Source organism: Salvelinus namaycush, chromosome 19, assembly GCF_016432855.1.
Source record: "Salvelinus namaycush isolate Seneca chromosome 19, SaNama_1.0, whole genome shotgun sequence".
In the NCBI taxonomy this organism is placed as follows: Eukaryota; Metazoa; Chordata; class Actinopteri; order Salmoniformes; family Salmonidae; genus Salvelinus; species Salvelinus namaycush.
The window spans coordinates 18,409,623-18,431,280 of NC_052325.1; the positions used below are offsets into that span (position 1 = coordinate 18,409,623).

The 21,658-nt window shown below is 42.4% G+C and overlaps 1 protein-coding gene across 1 annotated transcript in view; it reads left to right on the top strand.

Annotated features, from left to right (window-relative positions):
• The window catches only part of LOC120063923 (microtubule-associated protein 2-like), a 112,468-nt gene that overhangs the window by 84,436 nt on the left and 6,374 nt on the right, over positions 1 to 21,658 (top strand). Inside the window, exons 9-15 of the mRNA XM_039014233.1 lie at positions 668 to 928; positions 1,476 to 1,661; positions 8,974 to 9,035; positions 9,696 to 9,881; positions 12,355 to 12,520; positions 13,791 to 13,957; positions 14,219 to 14,365. Of these exons, the coding sequence (XP_038870161.1) occupies positions 668 to 928; positions 1,476 to 1,661; positions 8,974 to 9,035; positions 9,696 to 9,881; positions 12,355 to 12,520; positions 13,791 to 13,957; positions 14,219 to 14,365 (1,175 nt within the window). The remainder of the gene's footprint in view (positions 1 to 667; positions 929 to 1,475; positions 1,662 to 8,973; positions 9,036 to 9,695; positions 9,882 to 12,354; positions 12,521 to 13,790; positions 13,958 to 14,218; positions 14,366 to 21,658) is intronic.

Sequence of the window (21,658 nt, forward strand, 5' to 3'; positions counted from 1 at the left end):
CTCTCTGTTATAATCCAATAATACATGTTTCAATGACAGATAAATTACATGCTTTAATGACCACAAATAATAATATAATAAGTGGTTTAAAAATGCAGAGTGTAGGAAACAACCAAAGATTTCAAGACTAAAAGTGGTGAATGTAGTAGCAAAAAGTAGTCTTAAAAATACACTTTATCTAGTCCTTGGCCTATATCCTAATTTGATATCCTAGTCATGTTGTTCTTCACATTACCATCTGTAGTAAACACACACTATATAAAAAAAAAAAGATTTTAGGACTCCCGAGTGGCGCAGCGGTCCAAGGCACTGCTTCGCAGTGCTAGAGGCGTCTCTACAGACCTGGGTTAGATCCCAGGCTGTATCACAACCGACAATGATTGGCCCAGTGTCGTCTGGGTTACGGGAGGGTCATCGCACCCAAGTAATGCCTCTTCTTTGAAGTAGGGACATGGGACAAACACCTGGTTTCTTGAAATATATGGATCTGATACCTGTTCATGTTTATTGCAATATTTTCACAGTGGAGACTTCATATTTCATCATGATAACAAAATTACACATCAACACTGTTTTATCCAGGTTATGAGTGTTATGCCCATATTTCGTGTTGTGTCCATAGTACAACTGCATGATGATGACCTTACCATGTCTGTTTTGTACCTAGATCTCTCCACTGTAGATGTGGATGATGACATGAGCATGGCTGCCGAGCAGATCGAACCCCTGAGAGCCGACCGAGTCCCAGCCCCACCAGTCAAGAAGTACAAGACTCTCCAGCAGCAGAAGCAGGAAAAGCAGCCAGTGAAGCCCAAGGCTAAAAGCGGGCGTGTGAAGGGGCGCGAGGGGTGCGTCTCCACCCCTGAACGTAAAGCCATCCGCAAGGAGACGGTCTATATCCCCAGGGAAGACATCAAGAAGAAAAAAGGTTCAGAACTACAGTATCTCTCCAAATCATTTTGTTACTCTATTTATGTTATTTTTGAAAATTATTTGTAGTTATACATTATTAATTGACAGATTATTAAATTCTCTTTTATTTGAAGTGGTGTAGATCTCCATTCAGTTTGTTACTCTAGAGGGCCAGATTCCCAGATACTTCAGTGGAGAATCTCGATTGAAATAGCTTTTTAGTCCAGGACAAGGCTAGATATTTGTCTGGGAAACCAATAATTAAAAACATTTCTATATAGGACTTTGTAGTTATATATTATTAATTGACAGATTTTGTTATTCTCTTTCATTCTAATTGTCAAAGATGATCATCTTTGAAAGCCTTTAAGATCTCAGATGAATGTTAACTGGCATTCAGAGAGCCTCTCTTGGTGGGTGTCTGTCCTACCAAACCTTTGTGCCACACTATGTCCTTTCCTTCCTTTTCTCTCTTTAACTATCTCTCACTCTTCCTTCTGATGCTACTTGTACATTCTTCCTTTTTTCCCTTGAACTATGTCTTTCCCTCTTCCTTCTCCTAGCCGTAATCAAGAAGACTGAGCTGACTAAGAAAGCAGAGACGCGCTCCTCTCCATCACGGAAGAGTGTGTTAAAGCCTACTGCGGTCCGACACCCACGTCCCGCCCAGCCCCAACCCCACCCCTGTGCTAGGAGGAAACCTACAGGTGACCAACCACTCCTGGGTTTCGTCCCAAATGGCACCCTATTCTCTATAGGGCATGGTCAAAAGTAGCTCACTAAATAGGAAATAGGGTGCCATTTGGAATGCACACCCGCTGGCTGGGCCAGGGAGGCATCTGCAATGTGGCTGCAAATATGAACATTCTCATCTCATCAATCAATCAAATGTATTTATAAAGCCCTTTTTACATCAGCAGTTTCACAAAGTACTCGACATTAACCTCATCCTTACAGTTGTTTGAAGCTTCTATTTTTGTTAAATTTTGCTAAATTATTTTGTTCATCTATACATTTTTATTCTGTCTCATTTGTTAGTTAATTTGTCATTTTCAGTGTTTGCATTTTATTAGAATAAACTCATTTGTTATACATTTTTCATTTGACTTCATTTTTCAAATGTGCTTGTTGGGAACAGTCAGTCTCTCAACTTTTTGGATTTCTTTTATTATTTGCTATTTACTTTGAATTGCATCTTTCTTCTCCTCAGCTCCCATGTTCATTCTAGGTTTCTCTTTTCTGGGAGATGGTTTGTTTGGTAATTTAATGTTACTGCTTCAGAGTTACAGTTGAAGTTGGAAGTTTACATACACTTAGGTTGGAGTCATTAAAACTCGTTTTTCAACCAATCCTCAAATTTCTTGTTAACAAATTATAGTTTTGGCAAGTCGGTTAGGACATCTACTTTGTGCATGACACAAGTCATTTTTCCAACAATTGTTTACAGACATATTATTTCACTTATAATTCACTGTATCACAATTCCAGTGGGTCAGAAGTTTACATACACTAAGTTGACTGTGCCTTTAACCACTTCGGAAAAATTATGTCATTGCTTTAGAAGCTTCTAATAGGCTAATAGACATCATTTGAGTCAATTGTAGGTGTACCTGTGGATTTATTTCAAGGCCTACCTTCAAACTCAGTGTCTCTGCTTGACATCACGGGAAAATAAAAAGAAATCAGCCAAGACCTCAGAAAACAAATGTAGACCTCCACAAGTCTGGTTCATCCTTGGGAGCAATTTCCAAACGCCTGAAGGTACCACGTTCATCTGTACAAACAACAGTACACAAATATAAACACCATGGGACCACGCAGCCGTCATACCACCCAGGAAGGAGACGCGTTCTGTCTCCTAGAGATGAACGTACCTTTGTGTGAAAAGTGCAAATCAATCCCAGAACAACAGCAAAGGACCTTGTGAAGATGCTGGAGGAAACAGGTACAAAAGTATCTATATCCACAGTAAAACGAGTCCTATATCGACATAACCTGAAAGGCCGCTCAGCAAGGAAGAAGCCACTGCTCCAAAACTGCCATGAAAAAGCCAGACTACGGTTTGCAACTGCACATGGGGACAAACATCTTACTTTTTGGAGAAATGTCCTCTGGTCTGATGAATCAAAAATAGAACTGTTTGGCCATAATGACCATCGTTATGTTTGGAGGAAAAAGGGGGAGGCTTGTAAGCCGAAGAACATCATCCCAACCGTGAAGCACGGGGGTGGTAGCATCATGTTGTGGGGGTACTTTGCTGCAGGAGGGACTGGTACACTTCACAAAATAGATGGCATCATGAGGCAGGAAAATTATGTGGATATATTAAAGCAACATCTCAAGACATCAATCAGGAAGGTAAAGCTTGGTCGCAAATTAGTCTTCCAAATGGACAATGACCCCAAGCATACTTCCAAAGTTATGGCTTAAGGACAACAAAGTCAAGGTATTGGAGTGGCTGTCATAAAATCCTGACCTCAATCCTATAGAAAATTTGTGGGCAGAACTGAAAAAGCATGTGCGAGCAAGGAGGCCTACAAACCTGACTCAGTTACACCAGCTCTGTCAGGAGGAATGGGCCAAAATTCACCCAACTTATTGTGGGAAGCTTGTGGAAGGCTAACCGAAACGTTTGACCCAAGTTAAACAATTTCAAGGCAATGCTACCAAATACTAATTGAGTGTATGTACACTTCTGACCCACTGGGAATGTGATGAAAGAAATAAAAGCTGAAATAAATCATTCTCTCTACTATTATTCCGACATTTCACATTCTTAAAATAAAGTGGGGATCCTAACTGACCTAAGACAGGGAATTTTTACTAGGAATAAATGTCAGGAATTGTGAAAAACTGAGTTTAAATGTATTTGGCTAAGGTGTATGTAAACTTCCGACTTCAACTGTATGTGTACTATTTTGTCTCTTTCTCTCTGTATTTAACAGATTCTCCATCTCTTACCCTCTCGCCTAACTTTATCTGTCTCCTTTTAACCTTTGTAATGATTGCAACTTGTTTGCTGTGAAAGAACTACAGTGAAAGAAGTGTGTTCTCCCAGCATTTCCCCAGAGCAGGACAGTATTAGTCCCAAATGGCACCATATTCCCTATATAGTGCACTACTTTTGACCAGAGCCACTAGCGAACAGGGTGCCATTTAGGATGTAACCACAGCCTCTTAAACTTACACCGAAAAGCTGTAGTGGTTGCCAAGCAACTGGTAGTTTGGCAGCTCTCAGATATTGGTGTACCTCATCTGACAGAGATTTTCCACAATAGAGATATACACTGAGTGTACAAAACATTAGGAACACTTAAGTTGCTCCCCGTTTGCCCTCAGAACAGCCTTCATTCGTCGTGGCATGGACTCTACCAGGTGCCGGAAATGCACAGGGATGCTGGCCCATTTTGACTCCAGTGCTTCCCACAGTTGTGACAAGTTGTCTGGATGTCCTTTGGGTGGTGGACCATTCTTGATACACACAGGAAACTGTTGTGTTTGAAAAGCCCAGCCACGTTGCAGTTCTTGACACACTCAAACCGGTGCACCTGGCACTTACTACCATAAGGGTGGCTACTTTGAAGAATCTAAAATATATTTTGATTTGTTTAACACTTTTTTTGCTTACTACATATGTGTTATTTCATAGTGTTGATGTCTCCACTATTATTCTACAATGTAGAAAATAGTAAAAATAAAGAAAAACCCTTGAATGAGTAGGTGTGCCCAAACTTTTGACTGGTACTGTAACTCTAAGTCGCTCTCTACTATTCTAGAATCTTTCTAAATTGCTGCATTGCCCTAATTAAATCGTTCAGGGGGTGAGATAGAGGGTGGGATGGGAGGTGCACTTATGTAGTCCAAATTCCTGTATTCTGTATGATTTTCTTCCAAAGCATTTGGAGAAAGACCTTTTCTCTAGCAGCTTGAATAGGGTCTCAGCCAATTCCCTCATTGTATACAGTAATACAGTGTAATTATACAGTACTGTACCCGATTTAGGGCTAGATTACCTCTCACAAAGTTTTCTTTAGTTGTTGACAGAAGAGGGGTAACTGTTTGTCCAATAGTTTGTCAGTTAGATTGTGTTTGTACAGGCTGTAGAGTGGGTGGCGTGCTTCAGCCACAGCTGTTGTGTGTGTGTGGGAGAGTTTTGTTGTGTTGCTGTCAATCTGTTGTAATGTTTAAAGGAGTAGTTTTATTTTTTTACAACCAAATATCTATTTGTATGTTATAGAAATGTCCAGACCTCTTTTTTGTAATTTCACATGATTTTGAGAAACGTACCCGAAACAGGAAATCACTTCCTCGTCCTTGATGTGTAGTATGGGGGCCCCAAAAACACATGAACAAAGGCTCCAAAAACACCCAAACATGTCATTTTAGAAACGGCAAAGCTCTCAGTATAGTGATGCAGGTCTTTGACGTCTTACACCAGAAATTGTGTCATTTCGAACTTTATCCACCATGTTTTATTTTTATTTTTAAGCGGGTAGATCAGCTTTAATATTGTAGATAGATTATGGCTTCTACCAATGTAATGGTCTGCATCATTTCCAATCCCCCATATATTTTTTGCTATATATATTATTTTAATATATTATTTTCCCTTTAACATAATTGGACAACAATAGGCTTCTACTTCCAGCTTAAGCATACTACTGTATATTCATTTTATGGACACAGTATATTTTACCTTAGTTATCTTGTTTAAAAAATATATTTTATTATTTTTAGTGCCACCTTTCAGCTCCCCTCAACCCCTCCCATCTATTTCTGACAACATCCAGTTTCTATAAGCCATATATTTTTCAACTGTGTTGTGATGTTTCACAAAAGTCGAGAACGTTTCTATTCTCATAGTTTATACAGATTGTAAATTAAAGATGAAATGTTTTGCTTAGACTATTATTATATTATTGATAGATTGACTATGACGTTTCAAATCACCCAGCAGTGCTAATTGCAGATTTAGCTCCAGCTAATTGTTGTAATTCTTCAGCCATTCTTGAACCTGCTACCAAAAACAAGCTACATATGGGCAGTACCATAACAAGTGTTCTAATGATTCTGTCTCTTAGGATGGTTGTATACCCCATATATACAGTGGCAAGAAAAAGTATGTGAACCCTTTGGAATTACCTGGATTTCTGCATAAATTGGTCATACAATTTGATCTGATCTTCATCTAAGTCACAACAATAGGCAAACACATTGTCCTTAAACTATTAACACACAAATTAGTTTTCTTGTCTTTATTTAATACATCATTTAAACATTCACAGTGTAAGTTGGAAAAAGTATGTGAACCCCTAGGCTAATGACTTCTCCAAAAGCTAATTGGAGTCATGGGTCAGCTAACTTGGAGTCCAATCAATGAGGAGATTGGAGATGTTGGTTAGAGCTGCCCTGCCCTATAAAAAACATTCACAAAATTTGAGTTTGCTATTCACAAGAGGCATTGTCTGATGTGGACTATGCCTCAAACAAAAGAGATCTCAGAAAACCTAAGATGAAGAATTATTTGACTAGCATAAAGCTGGAAAGGGTTACAAAAGTATCTTTAAAAGCCTTGATGTTCATCAGTCCACGGTAAGACAAATGGTCTATAAATGAAGAAAGTTCAGCGCTGTTGCTACTCTCCCTAGGAGTGGCCGTCCTGCAAAGATGACTGCAAGAGCACAGTGCAGAATGCTCAATAAGGTTAAGAAGAATCCTAGAGTGTCAGCTAAAGACTTACAGAAATCTCTGGAACATGCTAACATATCTGCTGACAAGTCTACGATACGTAAAACACTGAACAAGATTGGTGGTCATGTGAGGACACCACGGAAGAAGTCACTGCTGTCCAAAAAAAACATTGCTGCATGTCTGAAGTTCGCAAAAGAGCACCTGGATATTCCACAGCGCTACCGGCTAAATATTCTGTGGACAGATTAAACTAAATGTGATTTGTTTAAAGGAACACACAGCACTATATGTGGAGAAAAAATGACACAGCACACCAACATCAAAACCTCATCCCAACTGTAAAGTATGGTGGAGGGAGCATCATGGTTTGGGACTGCTTTGCTGCCTCAGGGCCTGGACAGCTTGCTATCATCGACGGAAAAATGAATTTCCTAGTTTATCAAGACATTTTGCAGAAGAATGTAAGGCTCTCTGTCTGCGAAGTTGGGTGATGCAACAGGACAACGACCTAAAACGGGGAAGTAAATCAACAACAAAATTGCTTCAACAGAAAAAAATTGCCTTCTGGAGTGGCCCAATCAGAGTCCTGACCTCAACCCGATTGAGATGCTATGGCATGACCTCAAGAAAGCGGTTCACACCAGACATCCCAAGAACATTGCTGAACTGAAACAGTTTTTTTTAAAGAGGAATGGTCCAAAATTCCTCCTGACCTACAGAGAACGTTTGGTTGAGGTTATTGCTGCCAAAGGAGGGTCAACCAGTTATTAAATCCAAGGGTTCACATACTTTTTGCACTGTGAATGTTTACACGGTGTGTTCAATAAAGACATGAAAACGTATAATTGTTTGTGTGTTATAAGTTTAAGCAGACTGTGTTTGTCTACTGTTGACTTATATGAAGATAAGATTACATTTTATGACCAATTTATGCAGAAATCCAGGTCATTCCAAAGGGTTCACATACTTTTTCTTGCCTCTGTATAACATTCTATTGGTTGCAAGAATTCTATATAAATAATTTAAATTGAAAAACTGAATTTTGACTCCAGTGTCGTTTTGTGTATCAGTTCATAAACCATGTGCCATGGAATGGGTACATCAAAAATCTCTTTCCAACTATTTAGCTGTATGGCACAGCTGTCAATTTTTAGTCCTTAAATGAAACTGGTATATTTTTTATCTAGCACAATTTTCTTTAACCAATTTTGGTCTTTAATGCAGGTCCATCAGACAAGTCCCTTAACTTCTCCCCCTTCCACTTGCCTCTTCCATTTTTGGGGTAATGCTGCAATTAATTGGTTGTAATTTTGAATAGAGCAGACATTTCCAAATATTTTTGTTAGCTGTATGTGTGACATAACTCCACCAGTCCTATTTATAATATAATTTATGAAGATAAAACCATTAAAAAAAAAATCCCCAAAATACATATATTGTTTTAACCAATTAGTATATTTGAGTTTAACCATAATATTTGCTCTAATATTTGTTCTGTCTTTTCTTGGGGCAAACACTTAATTATCCGTAATGTTTTATTTTGTTTTGAGCGACTCCAGACGTTTCACATATCCAGCTGTTCCATTCTCCGTGTAGCTTCATGCTACAGGTAACTGCCAAAATAAAGGAAACACCAACATAAAGTGTCTTAATAGTGCGTTGGTCCACCACAAGTTGCCAGAACAGCTTCAATGCATCTTGGTATAGATTCTACATGTGTCTGGAACTTCCTGTGTGGAAGCACCCCATGCTTTCAATATACTTTGTATCCCTTATTTACTTCAGTGTTTCCTTTATTTTGGCATTTACCTGTAGAAGGAACGCTAGAGTCGCAACAAAATTGAATATAACATTGCAGATAAAGTTCGGAATGACACAATTTCATGTGTACAACATATAAAGGCCTGGATCACTATACTGAGAGCTTTGCGGTTTAAAAAATAACATATTTGGGTGTTTTTGGAGCCTTTGTTCAAGTTTTTTCAGGGTTACAATACTACACAACGAGGATGAGGAAGTGATTTGCTGTTTGGGGTAAGTTTCTATAACATGTCATTTACATTAAAAAAATTGAGATTTGGTTATAAAAATTAAAACCTAACTTTTAAGTCACATGTCTAACTGTAGACCGTCTCTGTATTCCTCTTTCTCTCTCACTCTCCTCTCTCCTTCGCTCTTGCTCTCTCTCCTCTGTCCTTCCCTCTTCTCTATCTCATTTGCTTTCTCTTTCTCCTCCTTCTCTGCTTCCCTTTTCACTCTCTCTCTCTCTCTCTCTCTCTCTCTCTCTCTCTCTCTCTCTTCCCCTCCTACTTCTCTCTGTCTCCCTCTCTCCTTCTCTCTCCTTCCTCTTCTCTCCCCTCCTCTCTTCAGTGGGTGTACCAGAAGGTCGTCGGCCCCTCAGTGTTGCTAGACAGTCTCGGGACAGAGCCTCAGTAAGTACAGCACACTGCATCATGATAACGTCATGTTCCATCGAGTACATGTAGTAGGCTATCTCCCTGTTTGACTCAAACTTCAAAATGACACAATACATTATTTACCATTAATATCTATTGGGCATAACATAACACAACCAAAACAAACTACAAATGCATCCAACAAGTTTGTAGAGTCACAAGCTTGATGTAGTCATTGTGTGCTAGGAATAAGGGACCAATACTAAACTTTTGACTAAATGTTATACACTATCAGTGAATTTGTCCAATTACTTATGAAACCTTCAAATGGGGGGACTAAATACATAAAGGGCATTCATTTCTAAACGGTAAAACCGAGATGTATGAAAATGCCCTCAAATAAAAGGTGACATTCTGTACTGTCGCTTCATTGAAAACATTTGATCTGAAATCCAAAATGCTGGAGTATAGAGCCAAATTAAAAGGTTTAGCTTCACTGTCCAAATAAATATGTAGGGGAGTGTATGTGTAAATCTGGTCGGTTTTCAACAACATGTCATGTTTTGGTTCCACTTTCATTGTTTTTTGTCCTCTGATGACTTCTGTGGTTTGCAGCCTATGTTTCTCACCCATCTCTCACACACATATCCCCCCCTCTCTCACCCATCTCTCCCCATCTGTCTGTCTGTAACTCAGTCACCACCATTAACAAAGATCCCCACCTGTAAAACGCGAGTGGCCGCCCTCCTGCCCCCCCGCCCTAACTCGTCCTGCTCCTCCCACACTAAAAAGAACTTGCTGGGGGAGGTGGAGCTTGATAGGCCCCGCCCCTCCTCAGCTGGGCCTCGTGACTCTACCACACTACCCAGACTAATATACGCGGTAAGGTTAGCATATGGCCCTGAACTGATCAACTGATCTCACATATGTAAATGAATACAATAATATATAACAATAAACAATATACAGTGCCATCAAATAGTATTCATACCCCTTGACTTAATTAAATTCTGTTGTCGTAAAGCCTGAATTCAAAATGGTTTAAATAAATGATTTTGTCTCACCCATCTACACACAATACCCCATAATGACAAAGTGAAAACATGTTTTTAGAAATTGTAGCAAATGTATTGAAAATGAAATACAGATATCTAATTTACATAAGGATTCAGACCCCTTTGCTATGACACTTGCTATGACACATCCTTGAGATGTCGCTACAACTTGATTGGAATCTACCTGGGTCTAATTTAAATGTTTTGACATACTTTAGAAAGAAACACACCTGTCTATGTAAGGTCCCAAAGTTGACAGTGGATGTCAGTCAGAAACTATACCATGAAGTCCAAGGAACTGTCCGTAGATCTCAAAGATATGATTGGGATGAGGCATACATATATCAGGGGAAGGGTATAATTTTTGAATAGAGCAGTGGACACCAACCGGTCGATCGCGATAGACTGGTCCATCTCCAAGGCATTCCTAGTCGAAACAGACATTGATGTGAAAAACCTAACGTTGTGTTCCTATTTATTTGTAATTTTTCGCGTTGTTGGCGGTAGGTGCACTTGATTCAGCAGCCCTGGTGCCAGGAAGGCAAAGTGTTCCCATTTTTAACAATTTTATGTGTCTGATGGTAGAACTTCACCTACCCGACAGGCCCGCAGAGCAAATTAAGTGCACTTGTAGGCCTACAGCTGGGCAATCAGATAGCTCATATCACTGTCTGCACAGTTTCCTCGAGCCATAGACTGTAAAAATAAGCTTTGAACGCCCAGCAAAGTTGATACTGTGAGATTTCACAACTTTTGAAACCATGACTAGAGAGAGACTCAATGAATACAGCAAAGAGCTGCTGTTTTTGATGAGTAAGTTCATGTTTAAATTGTTACTAAGCCATAAAATGTGTGTTCTCCCTAATTCCACTCGCACTACAACCAGCTGCAATGAATGAGCACAGCAAAGTGTTCCGATAAGCTTGCATTATTATTATTATTAGCTTAGCTTGTGTCTTTCTTAATATTGAGGAATATTTCACTTTCTCTGGTCATAGGAGTAACAAAATGAATTGATGCATGAGGCAGAAATAATGCAGTGAGACTTTTTGCCATCAGCTGGAAGACTGTATACCCTTTTCTCATTAGAGGGATGGTGAGTCAGCCTCACCGCTGCTCCCTCCCTCCCTCCCCTCAGACTTAACATCAGATGCAGGCAATCAGTCTACCGGTCTGCTTAAAATCTGAGTGGTAGATCTTGACTTTCATTTTGACTTAGAAAGTGATCTTGACTCAGAGAAGGTTGGTGACCACTGTTAAAGAGTGTTCAACATTTCCAAGAGCACAGTGCTCTCCATCATTGGGAAATTGAAAACATACGTAACAACCCAGACTCGAACTGGCCGTCTGACCAAACTGAGCAACTGGGCAAGAAGGACCTTGGTCAGGGAGGTGACCAAGAACCCAATGACCACTCTGACAGAACTACAGAGTTCCTTGGCTGAGATGGGAGAACCTGCCAGAAGCACAATAGTCTCTACAGCACTTCACCAATCTGGACTTTACGGGAGAGTGGCCAGACAGAAGTCACTCCTGAGAAAAAGGCGCGCCTGGAGTTTGCAAAAAGGCACGCAAAAGATTATGTGGTCTGATGTAACCGAAATTGAACTCTTTGGCCTGAATGCAAAGTGCTATGTCTGGGGAAAACCAGGCATAGCTCATCACACATCTAACACCATCCCTAGGGGCGAAGATTTATGTTCCAACAGGGTAGTGGCCCCAAATATACAGTCAAAGCAATGCTGGAATGGCTTCAGAACAAGAATGTGAAAGTCTTTGAGTGGCCCTGCCAAAGCCCAGACTTGAAAATCTTTGGAAAGACTTGAAGATTGCTGTTCACCGCCGCTCCCCATCTAACTTAACAGAGCTTGAGAACATCTGCAAAGAAGAATGGGGGAAAAAATCCCCAAATCCAGATGTACTAAGCTGATACAGACATACCCAAGACCACTCAAAGCTGTGCTTCTACAAAGTATTGACTCAGGGGTGTGAATACTTATGTAAGTTAGATATATCTGTACATTTGCAAAAGTATCTAAAAACATGTTTTCACTTTGTCATTATTGGGTATCGTTTGTAAATAAAAAATTGGTTTAATCCATTTTTCAATTCAGGCTGTAACACAACAATGAATTCTTTCTCAAGGCAGGGTATGAAGAAGAATATATAAAGCTAGGCACTCTGCTAACTTCTGTAACTACTGTACTAAGCTAAATGTGTGTGTGTGCATTGCATGCGTGCCTGCCTGCGTGTGTGGGTGTGTGTGCCTGCCTGCCTGCTTGTGTGTGTGTGTCTGACAGGATGGCGGTTCGCAGAGCCCAAAGAGGTCATCCCTGCCCCGGCCTGCCTCTGTCCCGCGGCCTGCCTCTATCCTGAGCCGGCGTACCCACCACCAACCACATGACCAGGAGGAGAGCTCCACCTCTATCACCAGCTCCGGCTCTACCGCACCCCGTAGACCCACGTGTAAGTCACTTCTCCTGAGCGCTCCTCCACCATCCCCTCACCCTGATACACTGGTATCTCTCTTTCTGCCTCTCTCTTTCTCTTTCTACCTCTCTCTTTCTCTTTTGATCTGGCTCTCACCTTTTTTTTCCTCTCTTGATTTTGCTCTTGGCCTTTCTCTCGCCCTCGCCCCATCTCCCTCTCTCTCCCTCTCTCTCGCCCTATTTCCCTTTCTCTTGCCCCATCTCCCTCTCTCTCCCTCTCTCTCCCTCTCTCTCGCCCTATCTCTCTCTCTCGCCCTCTCTCTCTCTCTCGCACTCTCTCTCTCTCGCCCTCTCTCTCTCTTTCTCTCTCTCTCTCTCTCTCTCTCTCTCTCTCTCTCTCTCTCTCTCTCTCTCTCTCTCGCTCCCCATCTCTCTCTCTCTTTCGCTCTCTCTCGCCCTCTCTCTCTCCCTCGCCCTATCTCTCTCGCCCTATCTCTCTCTCTGTCTCTTGTCCTATCTCTGTCTCTCGCCCTGTCTCTCTGTCTCTATCTCTCTCTCTGTTTAATCCTCTACCACTCATCCTCTCCTCTAGCATTCAGTACAGAGGTCAGGGCGGAGCATAGGACAGGACGCGCCCCTAGTTGGACAGGTATAGAGTAACTCTCAATCTCATCCAGTTCCATCCAGTCTCATCCATGTCTAACTCTGTCCCTCTTCATCCCAACTGGTTTCACCTAGTCCTGCAGTGTCTCACCTAGTCCTGCAGTGTCTCAGCTATTCTCATCTGGTCTCACATGGTCTCACCCAGTCTCATCCAGTTCATCTCTGTGTGTTCAATATCACATCCTTAGTAAGAGATGACTAGTTGGAATGTCTCATCCTTGGTAGTTAACCACTGGGCACACACTGATTGAATCAATGTTGTTTCCACGTCATTTAAATGAAATTACATTGACCTAAAGTGGAATAGACATTGAATTGACGTCTGTGCCCAGTGGTAGTAAGCCTATAGTTTGGGCTTCATTAACCCCTTTCATTCTATTAAGTACATTGTTTTATCACATTTGTGTTTGTTTTGATCCACTCTTCATCTGACCAACTTCGATAGTTTGGTGCAGTAATGTAAGCCTGGTCCCAGATCTGTTTGTGCTGTCTTTCCAACTCATTTGGATCATAGACAACACAAAACCGCACAAATAAATCTGGGACCAGGAGAGAGTAAAGCTGAGAGATGCCCAACCTGATTGACCTTTGAGTAACCTCTCTATATGACCTCTGTAACCTTTATGTAACCTCCCCACACCCAGGCACACAGTCGATGCGTTCCCGTTCGCTGTGCACCACAACCCGCACCCCAGGGTCCACAGCAATCTCCCCTGGGACTCCTCCCAGCTACAGCTACTCCTGCCGCACTCCTGGGACCCCTCTCACCCCTGGCACACCCCGTTCTCGAAGCCTGCTGCAGGAGAAGAAGGTATGGTCTACCTCTGAAATGGCACCCTAGGTAACCGGTTCAATAGAGCTGGGAAGGAAGCAATGGTGTTGTACTGTGCTCGTTTGAGGCAAGTACTCTAAGTCTTTTAAATGGATTTGTATTTTATTTGAATGATTTAGCTTTTGTTTATTCAGGAGATCATACTGAGACATCTATTTCCCTAATGAGACCATAGTTTATCATGGAAGCAATTTATCATTTGGCATTTCAGGTCCCAATTAATTCATTCATTAATTCAAGGTGGCTCTGCTCCGCACCCCTCCCAAGTCACCTGCCACCACTCCCAAACAGCTCCGTGTCCTCAACCAGCCCCTGCCAGACCTCAAGAACATCAAGTCCAAGATCGGCTCCACAGACAACATCAAGTACCAGCCCAAGGGGGGACAGGTTAGTGCCCCTCTTTTGGTTGCCTGATGTATCCACCCTCCCTCTCTCTTTTCTTCCTTCTCCTTATTTAACCTCCCTTCATTTTTCCTCCTCATGCTCTGTTTCTACCTCCCTTTCTACCTCAGTCTTGTATTGTATTTGACTGATGCTGTATCTGCTAGTTCCTTTTCCAGGGCTTCTTCCCAGCCTTTCAGACCCTGTTCCTCCCTCCTCTGTCCCTCTCTCTGTCTTTCGTGTTCCTCTTCATGTTCATAGCCTGTCGCTCCCTTGTTACTGTAGCTCCGTCCTCCCTCAGTCTGTCTGTCTGGTCTCTGTTTGCTGGGTCATGGTTTTAAAAGGAGGGGAATGAGAAAAATGTCCCATTTAGATGTAGCAGCTGAGCTTTTCAAATGGCTGAGGCAGAAAAAGGATGAGTGCGTGGGGGTGTTTTCTCTGTCAGGTCCCTCTGTAGCTCACCATCGATGCTAGAGAATAGTCTGGAACACCTCTACCTGTCTAGCCTCCCAGATGGGATGCGTTGCCTAGGCAACCAAAGGCGCATTTGCTACAGCACCATGCTGAAACAAGACAGACGGTTTGCTTCCAGCAATGTATCAATGCTCCAGCTAAAACGTCTGTACAAGTTCTGGCTTCAGTTGGGACAGAGAGGACGAGTCAAAAATGGGAAGCACGTCACCGGTGATATCACTGCCGTATCTACTATTGCATTAGCTATATATAAGCACAATTCTTGCCCGCGTTTTAAGCCCGTCTACCCAAACTTGTGATTTGTTAGGAGAGTTGACTGTCTGAAGAGGACCCTACCATAATTTATTTTACCTTTATTTAATTAGGCAAGTCAGTTAAGAACAAAGTATTATTTACAATGACGGCCTACAGCGGGCCAATTTTGTGCCGCCCTATGGGACTGACAATCATGGCCGGTTGTGATACCTGGATTTGAACCAGGGTGTCTGTAGTGATGCCTCTAGCACTGAGATGCAGTGCCTTAGACCACTGCGCCACTCGAGAGCCCTAAGTAATGTTATTTTTCCCTTTTGAAATGTCTGAGAGAATCCAACATCATTCTTGTGCAGTTGCCAATAGGCTTACGTCGCTTAAAAACAAGGACCGTCCATGTTACCGCAGAAACGGACTCAACCTCACGTGTCATCATTTCTTTGCCTCCTCTCTCCTTATATCGGCTGTCAGATGTAAACCAAACATACTTTTACTTTGCTGCTTTTGGGTAAAGTTACATTTATTTATTTTTTACAGTTATGACAGTTATTTTATTTTCATGACTGTTTTCATCCATAACCGTCAGTTACATGATTATATAATTACCGTGGCAAGCTAGACTAAACCCCCAGGTGACTGGCTGGCTGAAAGTGTCTCTGACATGGGTTCCAACAGAAAGTGACAACATAACCCTGTACTCAGTGACAGGAAGTGACAACATAAACCCGTAACCAGGGGTGACTATCTGGGCATGGGGTTGCCACAGCTGCCAGGCTGTAATTCTCCCAGCCTCTCAATATTTGCATCTCAAATGACACCCTATTGCCTATTATAGTGCACTACTTTTGACTAGAGCCTATGGGCCCTGGTCAAAAGTAGTGCTCTATAAAGTAGGCACTGTCTGCCATTTGGAATGCAAACAGTGCCTGATTCTAACAGACTGATTCTAACAGACTTTGTTAAATATGAATCACCCCTTTGAGGCGATGGTATTTGTTTTCTGGCTCTTTTGACTCGATGGCTTCGAAGCGGTTGGAAGGTATGATGAATCTTTTAGCAGTCTCAGTAGCACAACCCTAGACAGCCACTTAGAAATGGCTCTATATGTGTCTGTAAGTGGTTCAATTGTCGGAGAAGCTGATGAATAATTTTGAAGTCGACCAGACAGTTACTGGAATAGAGGGAGAATGGGGAGATTTTCTATCTTAGTGTAATTTCTTATTCTTAATGTTATGAATTGTGGTTGGCTATTTCTTTTTAAGCGTTCACTGTCTAAACATATTTGAGTTAAGAGGCATTTCTGGCTAGGATGAATAAGGATAAACCCTTGTTTTGTTGCCTGCACTGGTGTTGGCTACTGTTTTTGTTAAAAATAATATTTTGTATATAAACTTGTTTGACTTGGATTCTTGTCCAGGTAACAGGAGGTCTGTATATACTTTACCAGACAACATAACTTTTTGGTTGTCTTTTAATTCACCTGATACCACCTCATGTTCTTACATTGTTGCAAGCTGAACATCTTGTTGTTATTACAAGCTGGGCTACCTTCAGCATTTGAAAGGGGCCTTGAAACCCTTTAAACGCCAACACTTGCTTGCTCCTGTCTGCTGATGTGTCCTACATCTCAAATGTGTCACCTTGTGTGTGGGAGTCTGTTGTCTTTGAGTGGCCATTGTTACTCTTCTGAATTTCTCATATCATGTCTCTTCATCTTTAGTACTAAGCTACAGTTTATAAGCCTTTCTCAGGGTTGTGTATCCTGCAGCCTTCCATCTTTATGCAGTCTGTTTTGGGGAAAGATATACTGTATATAAAGCTATTTCTTCATTCAACTGAAAGATACCTTTCTTATACCTTTGGTTCTAATGACCAGCATAGACTTGACTCAGTGCTGCTGTCTAGGACAGCATCCCAAATGACACCCTATTCCCTAATAGTGCACTACTTTTGACCAGAGCTTATATAGGAAATAGGTTGCTATTTGGAACACAGACCAGTCAGACCTACAGTATCCCAGTATCCCAGCCCCGAAGAACCCATGACAGTACTTCCAACCAGCCCAGTAGCAGTAGCAAAACCTATACAGTAACCTACCTACAGTACAGTGACTCCCTATCTAGTTAGAACAATAATGTGTCTGCTTTTCTATCAGCAACACAGAGGCAGGGGCCAAACGGCCAACACAACAGAGCCCAAACGCAGCCCGTCGTGGATCTGGAGATTGCTCCTTCGCCTGGTCTCTCTCTCCTTATATCTGTCTGCTGCACACAGTGTGACGTGGGCCCCCATGCCAGCCAAAGACCAACTGGTATACAGTACCTTCATCTACCAAGATCCCTCTTATTCACACACACACGCACGCACATACGCACACACGCACACGCACAGTCAAACACACACAGTCAAACACAAGAGACAAACACAAACCCCCCACTGGGCACACGCTGGTTGAATCAATTTTGTTTCTACGTCATTTCAATTAAATTATGTTAAACCAACGTGGAATAGACGTTGAATTGACGTACAGTATGTGCCCAGTGGGACATATCAAATCTTGCCAGGAAATGAAGTCCCCCTTTGACCTGGAGTTCATTTCACAGTACTCTGGTTTCTGATTTATCAAAGGTCACTGTCTGATGCCCTATTCTACCAGCCCTATATGTAATGGTAGAAAGGGTCATGAACTCCACCTACCTGCTGTGTTCTGTATCTACGGACATACTGTATCATCACTATTAAGACATGTAGCCTTCGACTGAATCTCCATCCAGCGTTCCTCTGATCATCATCAACAGTTGTCCTGCCTTCATACATAGCTATCTGTCTGTCCTCTTAATGCTGTGCCTATACGTCCCTTCCAGCCTAGCATCCATCCTCATCTTCATTTAAATAGCCACATTATATCTCTGTATTTCCTCTAGATTCAGATTTTAAACAAGAAGCTGGACTTCAGTCACGTACAGTCAAAATGCGGATCCAAGGATAACATGAAGCATTCTCCTCGTGGAGGCCATGTATGTACCTCTACCTACCGTTCTGTTCCCTCTCTCCCTTCTCCTCTCTCTGGCCTAGTAGGCTACACACTCATGTTGAACAACTGATGTACTTATGGAGACACCACTAGGCAGGGTTTCAACATTCTGATAACTTTCCCAAAATGCCCTGTTTTTCCCTGGAATTTGGGGCTAAGTTACCAGAATGTTGCACCCCTAACACCAACTGTTGTGCAAACATTGTTGTGCGGACAAACTCATCAAAAATGTGTCAGTTGTACGGCCTGAGTGTGTACTAGACCTCTCCCTCTATTGGGAGATGAGTGGACTGTGACCCCCTCAAGCACATGTCCGTACAGGGGCCACGCTTACCCTCAGCCAGGGTTCCAATTACAGGATGGTGAGGGGGGGACTGGGCACCCCCAGAATAAATCAGGGTCCCCCCCATAAGAATTGAAATATCAAGAACATTTAAATATCAAGTCATTGTATTATTCAAACCCTGCTTCCACCCCTGCCCCTATCCTTCTCTCCAACCCCAGTCCCCAGTCCTACTTCAGCCTGTCTGCCAACATGCACAATCTGCCCCCCCCTTTTTCCATTACAATGCAGCTAGCTCTGAGATGTACAAACTCCCACCTTGGTATGTTTACAGAACTCTCCAATTAGCCTATAAGTGAGGATAGCTCCTTGTCTCTCTCCCTTGAAGAGCGAACTGTAGGCTCAGTTCCATTCATCTCGGAACCCAGAACCACATCTAGCTAGCTACTGCAATGGGAGTACAGTTCCATTGATATGTGCACAAAACCAAAAACACTTAAATCACAGACTCCCTTTCCTGAGCACTTTGCCTCCTGTATGGTTCAGTATCTTATCTGAACAGCCTGATGATCAAAGCTGAAGTCTCCTCTTCTTGTTCGTCATTCAGTTGTAATATATACCCACTCTAATGATGGAAGTATATATATTCACATGCAACAAAACAATGATGGTGTTGATGCAGTTTATCAACAACACATGTGCTTTTACTGTATGTATCTTCCATTCAGAGTTCACATACTCAAACAATCATTTGTACCTCCCTGTACCTGTTATGACATGGAACACAACATGGAAGTTTCAAACATGTTCTATAGAGATGCATTAAAACAACTATTCTTCACAGTAGTGGCCTTACAATGGCGTAGGCTTATAGAGAATATGCATATGTATAAGTATGTGTGTTAAAAGCATACTGTACATGGTGTATAGAGAAGTACAACATGATGGGATTTATCAAAATGTTTGTGTTGTTGGGAGAGAAATGCAGTGGGAAGAAGAATGTTTTCTACTTGTTGTTTTTCTGTGAAGCTCCAGCAGTGACCTCCAACCAGATGACCTCTGCCTATCTCTCTCTTCTTGCTCTGTTCTTTCTCTCATTCTTTCTTTCTCACCACTTAAAACCACTTCAATCCACTGCTCACAGGTTATCTTTCGCTCTGTGCTATCTGCTGGCCTGTGACTTTCCTTTTGATTTTCTTCCCCACTCTCTGCATGTCGAGCGTTATAAATGTATTAAGATGTTTTATACTTTGCAGCGCGACCAATCCTGCTATTTTATGTTTGTGTCTCAATCAAACTTACTTTGTCTCCTTACAGCTACAGCAGGCCCTGGCCCAATCACCGTGATTGTTTTAGAAAGAAATCCTGTCCCTTAGCCATTCTAGTTTACATCCCATATTCACAGTCTATGGCTGCATCCCGAATGGCACCCTATTCCCCTAAATAGTACACTACTTTTGACCAGGACCCATAGGGCTCTGGTCAAAAGTAGTGTACTATATAGGGAATAGGGTGCCATTTGAGATGAACAGAAGATACAATCTCTGGAAAAGACTGCCTGAGTAGTCCTGGCAGATTCAGCACCCTATCTCCCTGTTGACAGGCATGCAGTACATACAGCATGTCAGGGGATGTTACATTAGATTCACTAGATCCATCCCCATTCAAGTCAATTGCTGTGCTCCGAGGGGCTTTCCCTGTTCTAGTCATTGTAAACTTAGCAAAATGTCCTCTCACTGTCAACTGCGTTTATTTTCAGCAAACTTAACATGTGTAAATATTTGTATGAACATAACAAGATTCAACAACTGAGACATAAACTGAACAAGTTCCACAGACATGTGACTAACAGAAATTGAATAATGTGTCCCTGAACAAAGGGGGGTGGTCAAAATCAAAAGTAACAGTCAGTATCTGGTGTGGCCACCAGCTGCATTAAGTACTGCAGTCCGTCTCCTCCTCGTGGACTGCACCAGATTTGCCAGTTCTTGCTGTGAGATGTTACCCCACTCTTCCACCAAGGCACCTGCAAGTTCACGGACATTTCTGGGGGGAATGGCCCTAGCCCTCACCCTCTGATCCAACAGGTCCCAGACGTGCTCAATGGGATTGAGATCCGGGCTCTTCGCTGGCCATGTCAGAACACTGATATTCCTGTCTTGCAGGAAATCACGAACAGAATGAGCAGTATGGCTGGTGGCATTGTCATGCTGGAGGGTCATGTCAGGATGAGCCTGCAGGAAGGGTACCACATGAGGAAGGAGGATGTCTTCCCTGTAACGCACAGTGATTGCCAGCAATGACAACGAGCTCAGTCCGATGATGCTGTGACACACCGCCCCAGACCATGACGGACCCTCCACCTCTAAATCGATCCCGCTTCAGAGTACAGGTCTCAGCGTAACGCTCATTCCATTCGACAATAAACGCTAATCCGACCAACACCCCTGGTCAGACAAAACCGTGACTCATCAGTGAAGACGTGGCAGGTAGCCTAGTGGTGAGAGCGTTGGACAAGTAACCGAAAGGTTGCAAGATCGAATCCCTGAGCTGACAAGGTATAAATCTGTCATTCTGCTCCTGAACAAGGTAGTTAACCCACTGTTCCTAGGCCGTCATTGAAAATAAGAATTTGTTCTTAACTGACTTGCCTAGTTAAATAAAGGTAAAAAAGAGCACTTTTTGCCACGCCTCTCTGGTCCAGCGACGTTGGGATGTGCCCATAGGCGACGTTGTTTCCGGTGATGTTTGTTGAGGACCTCCCTTACAACAGGCCTACAAGCCCTCAGTCTAGCCTCTCTCAGCCTATTGTTGGACAGTCTGAACACTGATGGAGGGATTATGCATTCCTGGTATAACCCGGGCAGTTGTTGTTGCCATCCTGTACCTGTCCCGCAGGTGTGATGTTCGGATGTACCGATCCTGTGCAGGTGTTGTTACACGTGTTCTGCCACTGCGAGGACGATCAGCTGTCCGTCCTGTCTCCCTGTAGCACTGTCTTAGGCGTCTCACAGTACGGACTTTGCAATTTATTGCCCTGGCCACATCTGCAGTCCTCATGCCTCCTTGCAGCATGCCTAAGGCACGTTCACGCAGATGAGCAGGGACCCTGGGCATCTTTTTTTTGTGTTTTTCAGAGTCAGTCAAAAGGCCTCTTTAGTGTCCTAAGTTTTCAGAACTGTGACCTTAATTGCCTACCGTCTGTAAGCTGTTAGTGTCTTAATGACCATTCCACAGGTGCATGTTCATTCATTGT